A 20,169-nucleotide genomic window follows, 5' to 3' on the forward strand; every position below is an offset into this window, starting at 1 on the left:
AAGCATACAAAACATGATCAACTTTATCTCATAAACTTAAACAAAATAATCTTACATTAAAATAGTCATTGGTATAAGATGGCATTGTGAAATCTACAAAGAGATTTAAATTAAATTGTCCTAACCAGATCCTCCTTCGAGAGTTACCCGAATTTAATCAATTTGATATATATTAAAATTTTCAATGCTTGATCTTACCCCAATTTTGACTTGAAACCGACTTGAAAGATTGGGTTAGGGTGGTGAAATCTTGATCTGGTAACCCGCCAACTTGATTTTTTTGGTTTGGGATCAGGTTGACTTTTGGGGTTGATAAGTCAACCTGCCAACAAACTCATTTTATCCCACAACCAATTTGACTTAGAATCAACCTCTCAAGTGTCAACCCACCAACACACATAACACGGGATTAAACCGCCAACTCATTTAACTTGCCTACCTACCTTTACTAACCCATGTCACCTGAAATCAACCTACCAACCCACCTGAAATCAACATATTAATTAGATCGCTTCGGTAGAACTTACTCAGGTTCGAGTTGAAGTTACTGTCTTAAAAAATTTATAAGGTTAAGTTGGGGTAATAAAGTTTCAATCCGTCAACCGTATGCAGATCCGAAATAGGCTTACTGCAAAGTATATGATTGGTCTTAGTTTTAAATAATAAGTACCAATATACCATATTAAGTCTCTACCTTATAGCTTTAATATTTATATTATTTATATATAATTATTCAACCTAACCTTTTTTTTTTAAACATTCCACCATTAAATTACAATCAAAATTTAAAATAGATGATTGACAAAGCTGGTCACCATTACTCCAGTTACCGCATATAGTACCGAACTAATATGTTTGTTTTGATATAAACATATGACCTAAAGTGGGAAAAATATAAATTTATCTTGTATAGAAAGCTTTAAAATGTAAACTCAGATAACTATTATTTCTTATGACTTTGAACTTAGATTCAACAAACTAACATTTTTATAACATTTTTACTTAACATATGAACTCTTAATTAAACGTTTATATTATAGTTTATCACAGTAAGATTCAAACAATCTTATAGATTTACTTGACATGGGATCTCACAATTAAATGGTAATTTATTTTATTTTTTAATTATTTAGAAAATCTGTAAGCCAAACTTCTTATATATTTGTTTAATTCATATTTTAAATATTGTTTAGTCTATAGATGTGTTACTTGGTAATTATAACACAACATTATTATTATTATTATTATTATTATTATTATTATTATTATTGTATAGATACATATATATAATTAAAAGCTAACAAAATAAGGAATAACAATACAATTAAAGAAACAAAACTAAAGATTTAATATGATTAAAAAAAAGGACCGATCAGTATACATATTGTTAAAAAGGAAAAAGAAAAATTGATCTCCAACAAAAAATAGTATAATGATATTAAATTGCTATATGATAAAGAATTTAGAAATCTAAAAAAAATATATATATATATATAAAAATTAAATGATGATATACAGGTATACTAATTTTCAAACAGTTGAAGAATAATAAATTATGAGATTGCAAAAGTTTTCAAAAATTAAAGCTAATAATTAAAATGATTATGTACGTCTGGTTTTGAGTAAGCTTTTCCACAACAACCATAAATAGTTTCCACCTCACACCCCATCGGTCCTTTTATATAATCACTATCCCCTTCCATTTTTAATCTTTTCTTCTATTATATTACATTGTATCATATTAATAAATTAATAATAGTGTTGATTTTTATTAGTTGTTAAAACATAAAAGCCATTATGCGGTAAAGTTTTTCTCATGTCGTGTCACTGGGTTGTCGCAAAAAAAAAAAAAAAAACATGCAAGGGGTTTTTGGAGGCTTTTAGGAGTTTAAAAGCCCCAAGCTTTCACCGTTAAAATGATAGTGCTGTTTGGATATTCATTTGAGATCAAAAGTCTCAACCCGAAAAAAGCTCCTAAAGAACCCGAAAAAGGGTTTTTAAAATAAAAGTTTTGTGTAAAAAGGTTGAAATAAAAGTTTCAGCTCCTAACTACATCTCGAAGCTCCTAGACACAACCCTAGCTTGAAAGTTTTATACCAAACATACCCTAAAACTTAGTTAAAGTTTTAAAGTTTATGTTTTCTATCTACACTAAAAAAACATCATAAATACTAATGAAATCATGTACAATATCTATCTTAATTAAAATGTTTTGTATTTGTTAAAGCATCTAGATGCTACAACGTTTTTGTCATAAGCTTTTGCTACCTCTACCTATGTATCATTAACTAAGTTAACGTAAAGAAGAATTATTAACAAAAGTTGGTATATATTACTGTATATATGTAAATGTCCATAAGCAACTTACACGAAATGCACAGCTTCATCACTTACAATATTTGTTAAGCTCTAATAAGCAAGTTTATTAATGTGATGTATAAAAATAGTTACATTAAATATCATAAAAGATTTACCATAGTTAGATAATATAGTTGACTTTCAATTTAAATGGTGGAGATTAATTTGTGGGTTTATTTTTAATGGTTTAGATCAAAAGATAATCTTATTTTTTTCTCTTTGTAGTGGTAGCCATATATAATGTGAAAGGACCTGTATCCAAATATATGTATCTAACAACTATATATTTTCTATTCTCTGTATAAATATAAGGGAAAAATACATAAAAAAGGTAACCTATTTACATAAAATTCTTAAAAAGGAGAATATATTTAGTTTTCGTCTATTTAAATGATCCAGTTTTCATAAATTTTCTAATAAAGGGAACATCGTTAGTTTTTAACATCAGACCTCCGTTAAGTGCCACATCACCCTTCTTTTTGAACCCCCCGAACTTCTGAAGAACCCCTTCATGTTCCTCTCTTGCTGGAAAATGCAACAACCACGCCGGAAAAACTTTGACCTCCGATTACTCCCTCGTTCTTACGAATCAGGAACTGAAATCGGTTGCAACTTATTCAGAAATGAATTCCGAACAAAAGCTGACCAAAAGTAAGTTCGATCTCCTTCGTCGGAAAACTAGACAAGTCGCCGGAAATTTTCAAATCGTGATTACTCTTTCGTCTTTTCGAATCAGAACATGAAACCTGTTGCAATCTACTATAAATTCAATCTCGAACAAATCCTAACTAATTTTACAGTCCAAAAACATTGCCAGAAAAACGAAAAACACACTAATTCAAGGTCTGAAAATCAAAATAATGTTTTTTGATCACAAAACCACAACGAATTCAGATTCAATTTATCGATTTATGCACTTAATCACTCGAAAACAGAAGTGATAGAGTGGAATAAGGTGGAGACAGTGATGTAGTGGTACCTGCTTGCAATTTTCCGGCGATTCCTTGGCGGCGGCCGGTGGTGGTGTGGCACTTAACAGAGGTCTGGTGTCAAAAACTAACGATGTTCCCTTTATTAGGAAATTTTTGAAAACTAGATCCTTTAAATAGACGAAAACTAAATAGGTTACCCTTTTTCAAAATTTTAAGTAAATAGGTTACCTTTTTATGTATTTTTTCCTAAATATAATTGGATCATCAAATATTATATAATCCGCTTTAAGCTTCATAAGTCATAATAACTTGATTCATTATTTACCTTCACGGGTATCAGTTTCGTCTTTCTTTTTTATGAAGTAAAAGAAAATATATATATAAAATCACAGCAAAGTATGATTAAGAAAAATTTGTAACATTATTAAGGCCAGGATAGGAAATAGGAGTTTGCCTGTAAAAAGGATCAGTGGGAGGGAAGGCCTCTTCTCCGTCCGTCATCCCCAATAATAACTTTGACTTGCAGAAACAAAATTCTATCTTTTTTGTTTTCCGGTAAGTCCTCGCACCCCACTATTATTATATATATTTATATTATATTATAGTTTGTATCATCAGACGCGTTCTATTCTATTCTACACTGAATGAATGCTATTTATTAGGGTTTACTCTTTCCCCAATTTATTATTAATCAGGATTTTACAGTAATATAGTTACTCTTTTGTATCAATCCCTAAATGATTATGATTTCCAACCCAGCCCAACCCAATTCCTGCACCCATATATGTTCCGTGTTTTTTTATATAAAAAAAAAAAGAAAGATAAATCAGACTCAGGCATTTTTTTTTATTATCAGAAGCATAGGGTTTTGCTCATTATTATTCATTACAAAGAAAGAAAACAACATTATATAGCTATATTTAAGTACTGCATACTGTTTGATTCGAATGTTCATACACTCTCAAGCACTTGCTTCTCTAACAAGATGAAGTACGCTATGGTGTGGTTATCTGTGTATGGTGTATTAACATACCTTGTATTGCATTCTTTCTGTTAGGAGTTACTTAGTGACACCAGAGGTAAAAAATAAAATAAAAACATGCTTCAGATTCGGCTTAGCAACAAAGCTACCGCTTCAGAAACTGGCAAGCTCCCTTCTGGGGAGACCGTCACGGTTGCATGCCCAGATCATCTTGTTCTTGCCGAGCTTCCTGTTGCCAAGAGTCTTGGTTACACTAATGGTGTTACCCCTGTTAAGACTGTTGGTCGTAGGTCACGCCGCCCCCTTGGTGAACGTGTCCACTTCTGTGTTCAATGTGATTTCCCCATTGCTATCTACGGACGTCTGGTATGTTCTCTGCCGTTGCTATGTTGTTTACTCTTGGATACCATAAGGTTGGCTTTGTTGATCTGTGTTTTTTATACACTGTATATTCACCATAGGTAGGATTCTGTTCCTTTTCATCCCCTTGGTATTATTTTGCGATACAAGTAGGATCATGCAGATTTTACCTGTTTCTCAGCTGGCGTGTCACTTTTTGCTATATCTTGGTTATTTTATACCATAGATGCTTAATATGGCTGTTTTCTACTAGTGTCAAGTCTATAATATCACCATAGGATCAAATAGGTTAATTAAAAAGTTCAGCTAAACTGGGAAACGGATTAAATGAATTAAATAGGTTGAAGTTTATCCAAAGTGTATTTTTAATGGATACAACCTACTAAATCACACTAATCATAACTTCAAACAAAACAGAATACATCAATGCTAAACCATTTTAGATGGCGATCAAAGTGTATTACCCAGATTCCATTTCGCAGCCGTACTAATCACATTTTTGGAACTCTTGACCTTAAGGATTATATCCTATTCCTAACATTCTCTTTAATAATCTTGCAAAGAACTTCCCTAGTCCTCTCCTCATTCTTGAAAATCATAATCCTTAAATTTAAAAGCTAATATAGTATTGTAATGATATCTAACACACAAATTATGTATAGGAAATGAAAAAAAACAAGTTGGACGAAAATTGTGTGGGTTAATCACGACCTGTTAACCAAAAATCACCCGTTATACCACCCTCCCCTAAGGAAATTTGTGCGATTAAACACGTGATCTATATTTTCGTTATTTTGTAAGCCATGCAACCTTCTGAATGTTATGAGTATTATGTTTTGTATATATTGTTGTCTTGGTTCACTGACAGCTTTTTGGTTGCTGCAGATTCCTTGTGAGCATGCTTTTTGCCTGGATTGCGCCAGGAGTGACTCTTTGTGCTATCTGTAAGAATAAATTCAGCTATAATTATGATTTGTATTGTTATAGAGAAGCAGCAATGATCTCTTTTACATGTTTGCCTTTATATATGACACAGGTGTGATGACCGTATACAGAAGATTCAGACGATTAAAATGATGGAAGGCATCTTTATATGTGCAGCACCACATTGTCTAAAGTCCTTCCTAAAGAAATCCGACTTTGAGGCTCACGTACATGCGGTCCATGCGGATCTAATTAATTCAAATCCTCAAAAAGATGTAAACGAGTCAGAAGCTGCAAGCACCAAGAAACCCACAACTTCTGATTCAACTGTTCAAGCCCCAACTCCAAGACCAGTCCAAGATAGTGAAGACCGAACACCTCGTCCCCAACCCCAACCCCCTGTCAGACCACTGATTCAGCCAAATCCTAACCCGCCACATGGTTTTGATGGGCCAACGCCAATGCAAATTCAACAACAGAATTTTGAGTACCCTATGAACACACTCCAGCCTCCCAATTTTGTATTACCAGTGAACCCACATGTGATGGGCCCTGGATTATTTGGCCAACCCCTTTATCCCGGTCAACAGGCTTCAGAAGCAGGTGTGGAACAAGGGTCATTGCTCGGTTATCCTCAACCTTGGAATGTTGGACCAAATGGTGTGCTGTTTGACCCTTCTATGATGATGAATCAAGGTGGTTTCTTTCAAGGAGGTCCACCATCAAACATTCCGCAAGGGGGAAATGCTAACCCATCACTCCCACCACCACCACCCCCTCTACCTCCGGCATTTGCTCAAATACCAGGGAATTTCTATGGTGGTGGTGATTCAAGTCACCATGGACAGGGTCCACCAGGGTACTCGTGGCCACAAGACAAGCGTGATGGCTTTGGAAATGGTCAAGATTAATATAGTTATACCTGTTTGAGTTGATATCTTGTTGACTATTTGAGGCTATATAACAGTCTTATTAATATAATCATAGACGATTCTCTGTTCCCATGCTTTTGGCTTTTCTCTTATACATCTATGATTTTGGCTAGTTTTTGCATCTTGGTTGAGTTCTGTCATATTTTCTTTTTCTATATCGACACATGTTGTATTTCATATCAAAAGAATATACAAAAATAGACGCTCACTTTTTTTTCTTCCAGGTGTTGCCAGTAATATGTTAGATGTTTTGTGATAAATAATCAAAGAGCTGTCTTTGTTAGTGTGAAACTCCCTTTTCAAAAATGACACGTGATATCGTGATATTATCTTTGTGTGGTAGTTTGATGTGAGAATTGATTGTGTTTCTGCCACCTGTTGTTTTTTGATGTTGTCTGCTCTCGCTATACATAACAAAGCTCTTGTAGTCGCAGATAATGAAGAGGGATAAAAGATTTCATACTGAGCCATGGCCAACTCCATGTAACTCGTTTAATTATGTACATAACTTAAGCTCGGGTGATCCTGGTTGTGGTTCATCAACAAAAGCATGGTCAAAATAAAAAGATCATCAATAATGTACTCTGAAATGTAAAAATAGAAATGCAATCTGATGGTCTAATTTCTGCAGAGAAGGAGATGAGAAGAAACAAAAAAGGGTGTTGTGTCTGTCAGACAACCATGTAGCCATGCCAAGACCCATTAGATGGGCTGGCAACGATCCTCTACAGAGCCATGGCAGACCATGAAAGCTCGGTTAATCACGCTCTAGCAACATGGTCGTGGTTCATCAACCAAACATAGGTTTCTGTCTTGATAGGAATCAAGATACAGAGGTACGAGCCTATAGAACAGATCCTGTTCAAGTAAGGTCGTGCCTTTCCTTCCCTTTCCCCTCTTTTTAAACTGCCTCTCTATCCTTTCCCATAGCGATGTGGGAACTTGAAGAGGGGCTTCTTTTAACTGTGGCATTTTGGTTTTTGGCCTTTTTAGCAGATTGTATTTACCTTGTCTTAAAGTATTACATTACATCAGTTAACATGACATATAATATACAGAGATAAATAAATCTTTATTTTAATCGATGTCTAAAGCTAAGATAATTCTTCTTTTGATATTTCAATAAACAAAGAAAAAGAATTAGACCTTTCAACCTTAGTTTGTCAATAAAGAAATTCAATACAATTAGTATTATTTTTACTTATTTCTTCAAAAATCAAATACTTGTTAGTAGTTTTGTTCTTTATGAAATAAATACTAACTATTAGTTTGACTACACAAATTGTTAAAACAATCCAATCTTATAAACTCCATGTTTTATATATAGTTCAAAAGCATTTAAAAGTGTTCTGCTTTGTCAAGTTTCCGCATGTTTTTTTGTTTGCTTGTTTAAAATTACAAAACAATCTGTTTTGATAATTCAGAGGAGCAATTACTAAAAGCCCATTTCACCAAGTTAGAAAGAAATGGAAATGTGTGCTACTTGTTTTCTATAGCAATTTGCCTGCCTTTTAATTTTATAAGCAATTGTTGTTTCAAATCAAAAAGATTATAACACTTCATTTCTCAACTTGTATTCGTAAACATATTTGCAACCAAAACCTTTATTATCTCCACATAAAGAAGATAATTACAAGTAGATAACACCATAAAGAAAGTAAATTGGTCAACTTAGTTTATACTTCTCCAAAATCCACTTCCTCACTTTCTTTATACATTCCTCATCAACTCTTCTATACAACTGCTTCAACTTCATATTTCCCGTCTTTATACTTGAATCAACATGTTCTTCATGTCTCTCGTATGCTACTGGAACCGTAAGAACAGCTACAACGCCTGTCAAATTATAGAATTACCAATTTAGCTCAATACATGGATGTTCTCTATGCATATAAGTAGAGGTGGCAACATGGGTGGGTTTGATGGGCTGGTAACGAGTCAAAATGGGTAACTTTGTACATTTCGGGTTAGGTTGACCTGGAATCGCCTGTTGTCCAGATTTTCTTTCTTTTTATATAAGAAGTTGTTCAATATCATCATTAAAGTTTTCTTTTTTCCTTTCCGAAAAAACACTAAAATATATATGAAAATAATAATCCAACTTCTTAAGCACAATGCTATAAAGGTAACATACTTGTATGCAAAAAATAAAAATAAAAAAATACACTTTGTGGTATGGGTCTGTTAAAATGGCAACTTAAATTTGTTAGGAAAGCTTACCTGTGTAGCATAATGTACGGAAATCAGTTAGGCTTCCAATGATGGAGATCAGAACCAAATATGCCGCCACTCTAGCAAACATTTTTGGATCTTTACCAAGTGCAATGTCATATGATGCAGATAGCATTGTGTTAATTCTCTCATGGATCAGAGTTGCAGCCTCATTTATGGTTTCTTCTGAAAGCTGCAAGTGTGGAATTGGTGGTGTGGGTCTGTTGACATCATGTTTACAGAGATTATTTGAATCAAATCCTCACAAAAGAAGTGTACACTATTATTGCCTCCAAGTCGAAGTCAAACAGAATAATTATAACTTGCGGCTGGATGAGAATTTTGAGATATATTATCGTGTATATATATAATCCTTTGTAGCATTCCCAATGAAGTTAACTTTCTCAGGTTCATCCAACTTTTTGAATTATAAGTTGGCTGTTTGACCTGCAAAGGGTAAATCATGGACCTTGAAGACAGGGTATATACTTAGTCTTACCTATTGAGAAGTTGTGCCGATTTGGCCCAAAGAAAAAGAATTGTAAGCAGGAGTAAGAGAACATTGGAGACGTAAGATAATAACGTGTAATTGGATCTTTCAAACATCAGCCAAGATGCTAAAGTAAGTATCAGTATCATCAGCGTAACATTTTTTTGCCTCCATAGAATCACATCTGCAACTGATCAGATGTATATAAGATTCCAATTAGTACAACACGGATACAATGGATTAGTATATGCATCCTTTATTAATTTATCACCAAAACAAAATTAATCTAGTGAATCATATTTTGTTCAAATCTCTAACGGGTGTTTTACATATGTGTATTAAAAGCCATTATAACTATTCAAGGGACATATTATTGATTTTCATATGCAGCCAAAAGACTATCAATTTGTGGAATCAAATTACCTATATACGTACTCTTGTATAGGCCCAATCCGAGAACTTCCCATCCTTAGTAATTTTAACAGTTAACCCCATCAACACTGAGGATTATATTCTCAATATACAAAGCACATTCAAACGCTATCTTAAAGTATCTCAAAGCAAAACACATATAGTGTTTTCAGGAGCAACCCATGCCCGAGGTTCTTCAAGATCAAAACGTGGATCAGGGACAAGTAAAATGATCATAATTCACATCTTGAATCATGATCAAAATTATGATATATAAGTTTTCTTTTCTATATAGCACCTAAATCAACATACCTATCAGAACTATGATCAAACAATAAAGAAGGGATGCCAAAAAGCGGAAAGTCAAAAAGTAGACTATTTTTTCTCTTCTTTTGACTTTTGTTCCTAAACGATAACATTGTTGACCATCAAATCAAAGTGAGATCTTGATCCATCAATAACATGAACTCAAAAGTATTATGTATAGCAAAAACTGAAACGATAGAAAGAAAGAAAGATACGAAAGGAAAAGATAAAGTTCATAAACTTACAAAGTCCAGCGCCAAGAATCTGATGAACACTTGATTGTCTGTTGAACAATAATCCATGTGATGAAGTCATCAACAAGATTCTGCAAAACAATCAAAGATCTTAAATTTGATTCACAAGGGAAAGAAATGATTCTCTGTTTAAATTAAAGAAGTATATATTAACAACCTTTTGTGTGTCTGTGTGTGTGATAGTAAGTTGTAGGGTAGTGATGGATGGATTGAAATCCAGCCTAAAAGAACAAAAAAAAAAAAAAAAAAAAGCCAAAAACAATGGGTCTGTGTGGCCTTACTTTTTTTTTTTTGGATAAAATACTAAAAAAATGATGATGGAAGTTGAAGAAAAAGACATTCTTTCCCTCCCTGTACAAATGTCTTTAATACCATTCTCTCCTTCCTTCAACAATTACCGCTGTTTTTTAAAAACTAGTTTCAAGTTTATTTATATTTTTTTAAGAATAAAATGAGGATTTTTCTTACAAGCATAATACGGAGTAATAAAAAATGTACTTTCCGTTTAAAAAATTAAAAGCTTATCCAATGGGTGTGCCTTTTGGTTCCTTTGAAGCATGTCCAAAATTAAAGACATTTTGAATAATGTCCTTACTTGTTTTTATATAATATATTTTTGTTTTTAGTTGGAGGTAAAAAGATATGTAAGGATGTTTGTATGGTTGAAGATAAAATTATAAGATTTGAATGATTTATAATAATATATAAGAATTTGTAAGGATTTGATGTGAGAGCTTAAAAACACCTTCCATAGTATTAGAGATGGTCTTACCCCAAATTTTTAAATTACATATTTTATGCAAACTAATAGGAAAATCCATTGATACTTGAACATAAGTGCTTAACCCATGACTACAAGATCTGGATAGTATTCTACTGATATAAAGGCACATATATGTTTCATTTCTCACAAAGCAATTCATACATACAAAGTATTAACGTACGTTATCTTGTGGCATGCATGATTTAAAAAAAAAAAAAAAATTTTGAAACTTTACTGCCAATGTCAAAAATACTAATTTTACTTGCTAAACATTAACCAAGTAAATTGCTATTCAATTTCAACACTTGGCAAAAGTTAGAAACTACTAAAACTGCAATTAGATGCAGTAAAACTATACAAGGAGATCATAATGATTTCTTCCACTGTACAAAAGCCTCACAGCTTTCTTGGCCTTTTCTTTTCTTGAATCCTTGCCAAAGTCGGCTCCATACTCAGCAATTGGTATAAATCCATATCCGTTGCCAACTCCTGAATGCTGAAATAAATCAAGTATCACAAGACTTTTCGATATATCAAAATAGATGGTTCCAAAAGTAAAATCTTTTTTCACTCCACAGTAAAATTTATGTTTTTGACCATTGTGCAATAAGCTCAAGTCACTTTTAGTAGCACCCGTCCCCACTTATCGGCTAGAATTGTCATGTTTAGACACATTTTCTCAACATACATGAACATACTGCTTATTAATTAGAGATAAGTGTTTGGAAATGTATTCACCTACGCACAAATGTCTATTGCATGTATCAACCTATGCACAAATGATATTGGTTATATCATTTTATTAGTTCAGTGAGGGAGATAAGACAGGTGGGTAGAAAATGAGTCGAGATGTCATTATTTATAAGACAACTTTTATAAGACGGTAGTGAACGAACGGGTCAAAAGTCGTCCAAAGTGTTGCCTTTAGATTGTTATTGTGATAATATGCTTATCTAATGATGTTTAGCACAGATTATCTTTTAAAGAAAGAATAGACAGGAAGTGTTCACGGTCAACCGACTAGGCCTGTCCAATGACAACCAGCATAACGAAATTCCCAATCTGCCCAACCAGCCCAATTTTGCACCCCCTGCCATTAATAGCACAACACCAAATATTATTTCCAGCTGGTTTTGGGGGCAAACAGACATTGTTTCCTACAGATGCCAGAGAAAATGACCTAATAAAACTGGTTAAAAACTTCAAAATGACCAAAGAAAGGGTCTTGGGGTAGCGGTTATCTAGGTGACCAACAATCTAGAGGTTGTGGGTTCTAGTCCCACTTGGACAAATCTGTGGTAAAAGTGTAAATATTTGCCTTGCCAAAAGAAACCCCCTTGAAACTACCCATCCAAATTTCTTTTAACCAATGACTGGTACCTCATGCTCAGGTATATAGACCACAATTGGTTGGCGACATAACTTCGACAATACCTGCGGATAGCATGTAAAGGCATCAGCACATAGGATGAAACAGATGAAATTAGAAGATGTATTAAGTATACACAAAAGTACCCCATCATCTCAAGGACGAACTTGTTTAATGGTTAAGCAAATGGCATAACAGCATATATGTTAGGTTCTTTGGTTGGCAACAGTTATCTTTCGTGGTCCAACTGAACTACAATGTTTCCTAATAACAAAGGTTATTCAACCATGCCACTTGTGACTCAAATCGAATTCTCTTTTATCTCAAACAGGTCATCTGGACAACTCACCCAAATTTTATTGTAAAAACAAAACCTCCTAATTCATTATGTTAAAAAAATTATGTATAACAAAATACAAGCAAAAGCATACAAATTTCTTAATCGTAAAACACAACTATTAAGGCCAAAAAACTGACATTTTGACAGATAAATGTTTCAGGTCAACCTATTCTACCCAATTCCACATGATAACCCCACCCAACCACCTCACCCATTTTGCCACCTCCAGTTGTGCATAATGAGGTAGACCGTAGGACAATAGAAGAACAAAATTACTTGGAGATTGGACAATACAAACATTAAAAAGCAAGCGTGATTATCAAGCAACTAAATAAACAAACTAGCACAGGAAAGCTAGAAAGTAACTGATCAACCCAATAAACTTGGACATAATAACCATTAAGCCCTCTGCTTATACATAAAACTTATTCTTACTCTTTTTGGTTAACCCACTAAAGAATGCACAAACAAGAATTTAGATGGAGTCGTTTTCATTGATAGAATATATTGATTGAAATACTAACCAGTAGTTCCGACTCTCCTCCCCAAAAATCTGGCCGTGCAATGCGTTGACAATAACTACAAGCATTGAGTAAATCATATTACTGACTGATTACAATCTTTAATAGCCTTGAAAGTGATTACAATCAACATATCCAAAAATCTAACCGTTTTAAGGGCTCGTCAACAGTAATTGCTATTAAAGCTTCTTCATAATGATGTCTTTCTTTGTCATTGTCACATAACACCTCTTTTATTGCCATCCGCAGTTCGTCTACAACATAAGGACCCAACAAAATCTCATGATACATTTTGGCAAAATAAAAGTTGGCAGTACCGGAACTTGGAAAGATCATGGCTCACATTTTCCTATTTACATAAATGATGCATTGCATCTAATTTTCATGAGTACGTTGTTGGTAAATAATTCCAGTTGTAACAAACAACCAAAAACTAGTCCGAATTGTGGCATAAAAAGCTGGATAGGTCTTTATGAAAGAAAAAGATAGCATACGAAAGAACCTGCATTATCCCTTTCTTGTCCAGGACTAAGAATAAGACTCTTGTTCATCGCCATTCCTTTCACCTACAAACACATATATATTATATCAAATTCTAAAACTTTTTTTGGTATAAAAAAATGAAAGAGAGGATACAGGAATGATACCAGAGCACGAAACATACAACGGCCATCACCGGTAACCCTGTGGACCTTGAAGCTCTCAACTTTTCTCAATGCTGGTGAAGTTACTTCCCTAATTTTATACAGTACACAAAATGAAACTAATTTTATAACAATATATTTTAATACAATTAAATAATATAAATTATGTTCGAATTGAATTGAAGTGAAATGCATACAGTTGTTGTTGTGTTCCAATTCGAGCAAAGAATCGGTTGGAGGGTAAAAGAGAGCTGCTCCACCTCTGATGACATGTGGCAATTGAAGTAAGAGATGATACGATTTCAAAGTGAAAGACGCCATTTTTAAGCTCTTCAAGGATTGAGGGTTTCTTCGCCGACGCCGCCATTTTTACTTTCAGTACTGTCCCAATAACCGGATAACAATGCAACTAAACTATCTGTGTTTAAAACAGTATTTTTTTTTTTTTTATGTTTCTTTTAACAACATTTACAAACAGTACTACACTAATCGTTTTAGAACGCTTAGAACTCTTGAACGCAGTTTGATTCACAAAATGTTTTTGAAGGAATTAGAATCAATGAAAGGAATTATAATTTGAAAGTTTTAAAATATGTATTGTGTTTGGTTGACAGAATTTAATAGAATTCAGTTAAAGGAATTTATATATAAATCATGTAAAAGGACACAATTAACCTTTATTACATTCTTATAATTTATTTCATTAAAAAATAATAATAAAAAAAAACAAAAAAGTAAATAGATTAATAATAAAAAATAATGATAATAACATAGAGACACATGAGTCAACATATATCATTATTCATCTTTCCATCTTTTTATTATCTTTCTTTTTCACTTCAACATCATCATTATCGTCAGATCCCCTTTCTACTTTCCTACTTTCTTTTTCTAATTTTTCCTTTTTCAAAATCAACCTTATTAATCAATTAATCAAACAACAACAACAAAAAGAAAATGAAAAGAGATTACATGAAAATCAATGAAAAGAGATCACAAAAACAAGATGGGTATCGAGATTGGTGGTTGTCATGGTGGTAAACAGCGGCTGACATGGTGGCAAACGGCGGCTGCCGTGGTGGTAAGGAGGTGGGGAGGTAGATGCACGACATCAACATAGGTGGTTGGGTGGCTTCACAGCAGTGATGGCTGCCATGGAATTTCTAATCACTAACGGCGGTAGGGGGTTGTGATGGTGGTTGGTGGCGGGGTGGTTGCAGAATAAAGAACACTGGTTGCAGGTGAAATACAAAGGAGAAAAGGTTTTGTATGCTTTGAGGGCTTTTTTGTCAAGATGTTTCAATTCCAATGGAATTCAAATTTTCCATGGCTATGGTGAAGAATTTGTAAATTCTCTATTTCAAGGAATTTGTTGGAAAGTTTAGAATTCCAATTCCTTGGTTTTTTTCAACAAAACAAGGTAAAGCATGGAATCTAAATTCCAATTCCATAGAATTCCTTGGAATTCCATGAACCAAACACCCCCTTAGGTTTCTTATGGTAAAGGTATAGAGGAAACTACGGATCGATCATGTGGAATGATTGGTGTAATTGTGTCTTGAGGTAATTATTGTATACGTTTTTGGCCTTACCACTAATTGGTAGGTAATGATTTTGTGAATAATAGTAAACTTTCAAAAAAAACTAATCATTTTACTCACGGGTTTGTCGCGAAACAACATCTTATATACAACAATATTTTGGATATAAACAACATATACTAGTATTATTGTAATACAAATATACTATTTATGTAAAATCTTAAGACCCAAAATTTAAAAGAAGAAAAAACATTTAGCAATAATAAAATAATGTAAAAGAACAGTAACAACAATAATGCTTCAATTAATGTTATATAATCGCAAAACCTAATGATGATAAAAATTATTATATATTATTATATGATTTGCATGATGCACGATGATTTTTAGTGAATAAAAACTATTGTTTTATTTGTTTTAATTTAATACTTGTTTTATTTTACCTAAAACCTAGTTATAATATCATATATGGTACTAGCGTGGATATGCCCGTGTAATACACGGCCCACTAAAATCAATACCTTACATATAATGCTAGAAGCTATTAGCCCTACGCCTAGAAAGCCTCAGTTACATACTGAACTTACCTATAGGAGGAGCTAGCTCGTTAGTGAGATTCGAAAGGCTAAAATTGATTGAAAACATTTACTGGTATAGAGTATAATATAAACGGAGATGTATAATCTAACTTGTAAAAAAACAATTTTGGCAATTAAAATTTTAAAACCTATTAGTATATATATATAATATATATATGATATATATATATATGATAAACCTATTTTAAGAACCCTTTAAATAGGTAAGAACTTTTAAGAACTCTTTTTAACCAATCATAATTTTTTTTCAATTTAAATTTGATTTTTTAATTAAAAGGGCAGAGTGGTAAAATAAACATCAACATAAATATACAGTAGTATTAATTCAATCTTCTCGTAACCGCTTTTCTATCTTCCCATAATTTCGTGAAATGAAAACCGATCTTCAAATGGATATATAATGTAGCATTTTGTTGACTTTCCACCATTTTGTAACCATCGATTATAGTTTTATTTTTTAGATAATGGTGTTTATATGCGTTAACTAATTTTATGAACCTTTTATTTATAAAAGTACATCTGTATGTGAGTGTTTGCGCATATGTAATCATCAAATAATCTAATGAGATTATCGTTTACAAAAGAATTACACATGTGATCACTGACTAAACAATTACGTACATATGCTCATAGCATTGTTTATGCACATGTGATCACCGACTAAATAGTTGCATATATATGTTCATAACATTGTTTATTCACATATGATCATCGACTAAGTATTCGCATACATATGCTCATAGCATTGTTGATGCACATGTGATCACCGACTAAATAGTTGCATACAAATGCTCATAGCATTGTTTATGCACATGTAATTACCAACTTATACATACAATATCTATATACAAAGTACTTGTATCCATATGTTTATGGCACCATTCTTTCAAATATGCTCATACATACATATATAAATAAATGGATATGGAATAAAAAGGTTCAACATGTATGATATAGAACAAAGAATGACAACAGGGACTTTAAATTAATAAATCTCCACCTCTATAGTAATATAATTATACAATTATACAACTAAAAAAAAAATTCAAACTTAGCCGCATTGAGTATTATTCCAATCGAATACTTTGGAGGTTTTATGCATTTGAAAATTTAGAATTGGGTTCTAGACAATAATCGACCCTCAAAGATAACTGAAAGAAAATTTATAGTGGGTTCTAAATTGGCACCAAACCACCAATTGAATTGTAATTTGCTAAAGAAATGGAAAAATGATTTGACGAGCCTTTGAAAATAAATTCGTGGAGCATAATCTGTAACCGTTTCTACAAAGTGACTAAAACACCCTTTTTTATTTAATTAAATGTTAAATATTATTTCCATTTATTTACCAGATTACCATTATTAATATCAGCTATTGATTTAACTTTTTGATGGTTAGGATTGAATTTCAAAGGTTTTCGTTCTTGCATTTTAATGGTTCTCAAAATAACTTTTCTATATATATACTAGGTATTTTATCCTGCGCGATGCGCGACTAGCTAAAAAATTATTTTATACATTAGTAAATAGCTATTCTATAGGTTTATTATGTAAAAATTGATTATGTTATAGTTCATGGTTAATTCATGTATCACTCTGGTCACCCTTTGTTTTTTCGGACATGTCGATAGCACAGTCACTTAACCTACTATAGTGATTACACATCCCTTCTAATAACATTTAACCTAAGGTATTTTGATATCATCAACAACACCATTTGTGTAGTCATAAATCGCGTAAAAATGTATTCACCTTATAGATTAACACTACAACAAATCAAACGTAAATCGATAATGTAGCATGTTATCTATTCATCAAATGTAATAATATGTACAAAGTAAAAAACGAAACATGACAAAAATTTAGTCATATAAAATACAAATAAATTTAGTCATATGAAATACACATAAATACAATACGAATAAGTAAAAAAACCCAATAAGATAAATAAGAGAAAATCATTATAGTTTTTGCTTTTTATTATATAATAGACTTTGTTTTGTGATTAGAATAACAACCAACTTTAGTTAAAGTTTCGGAAAAAAAAAAGAAAAAAAAAAGAAACAACAAAATTGATTGGTCATATATAATCTAATAATATATTCAAATAATTTCTAAAATTTGATATAGTCTTTAAAGTTGTATATATTTTAATAAATAATATTATTTTTGTCAAATATGTGTGCCAATTTAGTAGATGCATGGACGTTATTTTATTTTTTTAATATGAGTTTTGATATTATTTTTTTATCTTGTGTATATAATTATGATTAATATATTATATTATATTTAATAAAATAAAATAGATTATTTTGAGAATAAATAAAGGTTATAAAATAAATATATTATAAAAAATGTATGGAGATGTCATGCAGGATAAAATCCCATGTGGTAATATTTAAAATTAGCTTTAGATTGAAAGAAGGCTTTAAAAAAGCTAGGATTCTTGTTGTTTTAATATATATATATATATATAAAAGAAAAGTGAATATATATGTGGCTGTTAGATATCTAGGTTTAGGTATAGATTTCTTCACATATTAATCTTTTAATACTTATTGTATAATGGATAAATGATTGAGCCTCAATATTTTTTATGAATTAAAATTCTAAGATGTGAAGATTCTGTACCGAAACTTAAGTATCTAACAACCACATAAATTGTTATTCGTATACATATATAATGTAATATATTTAAAAATCAAAGTCAATTAAAAAAAATCAAGGTCAATTAAATTAAGATGACTTAAAAATAACAAATTATTGATTTTTAACTATATTAACTGGTAAATAATTTGTTAGACCTAGTTACAGAATATATAAAAGAAATGATAATATCATACTTCTTACATCCTTTGCTTACTAACATCTTAAAACATTTAAAAGAGATCTTTCAAAGATTTGTTAAATAAATTGTCAAGCAAAAGCATGTCATGAACAGTGTGAAACCCATATCTTGCTTTGCTTGTCTTATATTACACACTCCATCCATATTCTCTTGTCATCCTAGTGTCATTTTGTCGTAGGTGTAATCAAATGTTTTGGTACATCTTTTACTTGTATTATCGTTGAATTCAATATTTTAACTTCAACAGATTTTATAACTTATAAAATATATATAAATCTAAAGTAAATATATTCATTACTTTAGTTAAAACTTAATAGCAGAGAATCACTTAAATTACCAAAACAAAACATCTAAAGGTACTAAGGTAGTATGATTTTGTGGTAGCTTACAGTTAGTATTACAATTATACATACACTTAGTAGAACTCATACGAAATTACTTAAATTAACAAAAAGTATATTTCTATAGCTGTGGATATAAAAATTAAATATTATGACGTCCAATGCTTCCAATGCCTTTTCCATCTAAATTACTGATTTTCTAATTCATCTAATAATGCCTTAGTAACCTGCATAGAAGATGTTTTAAAGTATAAATTTATAAAGCTTAAGTTTTACTTATAAGTCTCGATAAGCGATCATCATCAACATCATCTTATTCATCGTTTTCTTTTTCTTTTTAAATATACACCGCCACTAACCGAGTAATTACAACCTAACAATAAAGAAACCAAAATATAAAAATTCCATAACAATAACAAGACAATCCATAACTTAAACCTATAAATCCAAACAAAAGTAGTACAAAGAACTTTAGCACATAAACAAAGTTCTAAAGATATAAAATTATAAATATAGATCAAAACAGAAGAAATCACATGAACACGCTATTTTTCTTAGATATAAAATTAACAATTATAAAAAGGTATATTTTTATACACCTTACATTGCAAAAAGTGTTCAAGACATGATCATCCTTTCCTTCAAGAATTAAGATCGTCACCACCATATCTTCTCAACCAAAAATCCATTCTTTCTCAACATAGAAATATAGACACAAATAGATATATATATCTCAGTCACCCCTCATGATGTCGCCACCATGGAGATCCGATCATCCAATGGCCCTACTAAAACCTGTTATCTATATCTCTATATATTTTTTCCTATATTCATCATAAAGAACACCGTATCACCGCCGCTATAAAGTTTTTCGATGAGAAAAATATAGGCTTAACTCACCCCATAAACACCTCATAACCATCATCACCTTCTCCTTTTTCTCTTTATACATCGTCCTCATTGATTAATTACAACAATAAAAGAAACCGAAACTATGAGTCGAAAATCAATTATACATACATATATCACAACAACAACAAGAA

At 31.8% G+C, this 20,169-nt stretch overlaps 3 protein-coding genes and 1 non-coding gene across 5 annotated transcripts; 1 reads left to right on the forward strand and 3 right to left on the reverse strand.

Annotated features, from left to right (window-relative positions):
• The first annotated feature begins 3,690 nt into the window (after positions 1-3,690).
• On the forward strand, positions 3,691-6,560 carry LOC122581690 (E3 ubiquitin-protein ligase HAKAI homolog). 2 transcript variants are annotated; one of them, XM_043753942.1, is made up of 4 exons: positions 3,691-3,845; positions 4,348-4,638; positions 5,518-5,576; positions 5,669-6,560. In XM_043753942.1, the coding sequence occupies exons 2-4, from the start codon at positions 4,390-4,392 to the stop codon at positions 6,465-6,467; spliced, it is 1,107 nt and encodes a 368-aa protein (XP_043609877.1). In that variant the 5' UTR covers positions 3,691-3,845; positions 4,348-4,389; the 3' UTR covers positions 6,468-6,560. The 2 variants fall into 2 exon arrangements, with proteins under 2 accessions (XP_043609877.1, XP_043609878.1); XM_043753943.1 differs by having other exon boundaries at positions 4,351-4,638.
• A 593-nt stretch (positions 6,561-7,153) lies between these two features.
• On the reverse strand, positions 7,154-7,364 carry LOC122584086. Its single transcript, XR_006321437.1, has one exon. It is a non-coding gene; the product is annotated as a small nucleolar RNA U3 (small nucleolar RNA).
• Positions 7,365-8,046: 682 nt separating this feature from the next.
• Positions 8,047-10,401, reverse strand: LOC122581641 (reticulon-like protein B12). Its single transcript, XM_043753887.1, has 5 exons — positions 10,318-10,401; positions 10,152-10,231; positions 9,199-9,379; positions 8,709-8,920; positions 8,047-8,324 (listed from the first exon to the last, which is right to left on the reverse strand). The coding sequence occupies exons 2-5, from the start codon at positions 10,219-10,221 to the stop codon at positions 8,155-8,157; spliced, it is 633 nt and encodes a 210-aa protein (XP_043609822.1). The 5' UTR covers positions 10,222-10,231; positions 10,318-10,401; the 3' UTR covers positions 8,047-8,154.
• A 734-nt stretch (positions 10,402-11,135) lies between these two features.
• On the reverse strand, positions 11,136-14,236 carry LOC122582156 (OVARIAN TUMOR DOMAIN-containing deubiquitinating enzyme 3). Its single transcript, XM_043754512.1, has 7 exons — positions 13,995-14,236; positions 13,801-13,888; positions 13,656-13,719; positions 13,302-13,407; positions 13,157-13,211; positions 12,304-12,357; positions 11,136-11,419 (listed from the first exon to the last, which is right to left on the reverse strand). The coding sequence occupies exons 1-7, from the start codon at positions 14,162-14,164 to the stop codon at positions 11,276-11,278; spliced, it is 681 nt and encodes a 226-aa protein (XP_043610447.1). The 5' UTR covers positions 14,165-14,236; the 3' UTR covers positions 11,136-11,275.
• Positions 14,237-20,169: the final 5,933 nt, after the last annotated feature.

This window comes from Erigeron canadensis, chromosome 9 (genome assembly GCF_010389155.1).
Source record: "Erigeron canadensis isolate Cc75 chromosome 9, C_canadensis_v1, whole genome shotgun sequence".
In the NCBI taxonomy this organism is placed as follows: domain Eukaryota; kingdom Viridiplantae; phylum Streptophyta; class Magnoliopsida; order Asterales; family Asteraceae; genus Erigeron; species Erigeron canadensis.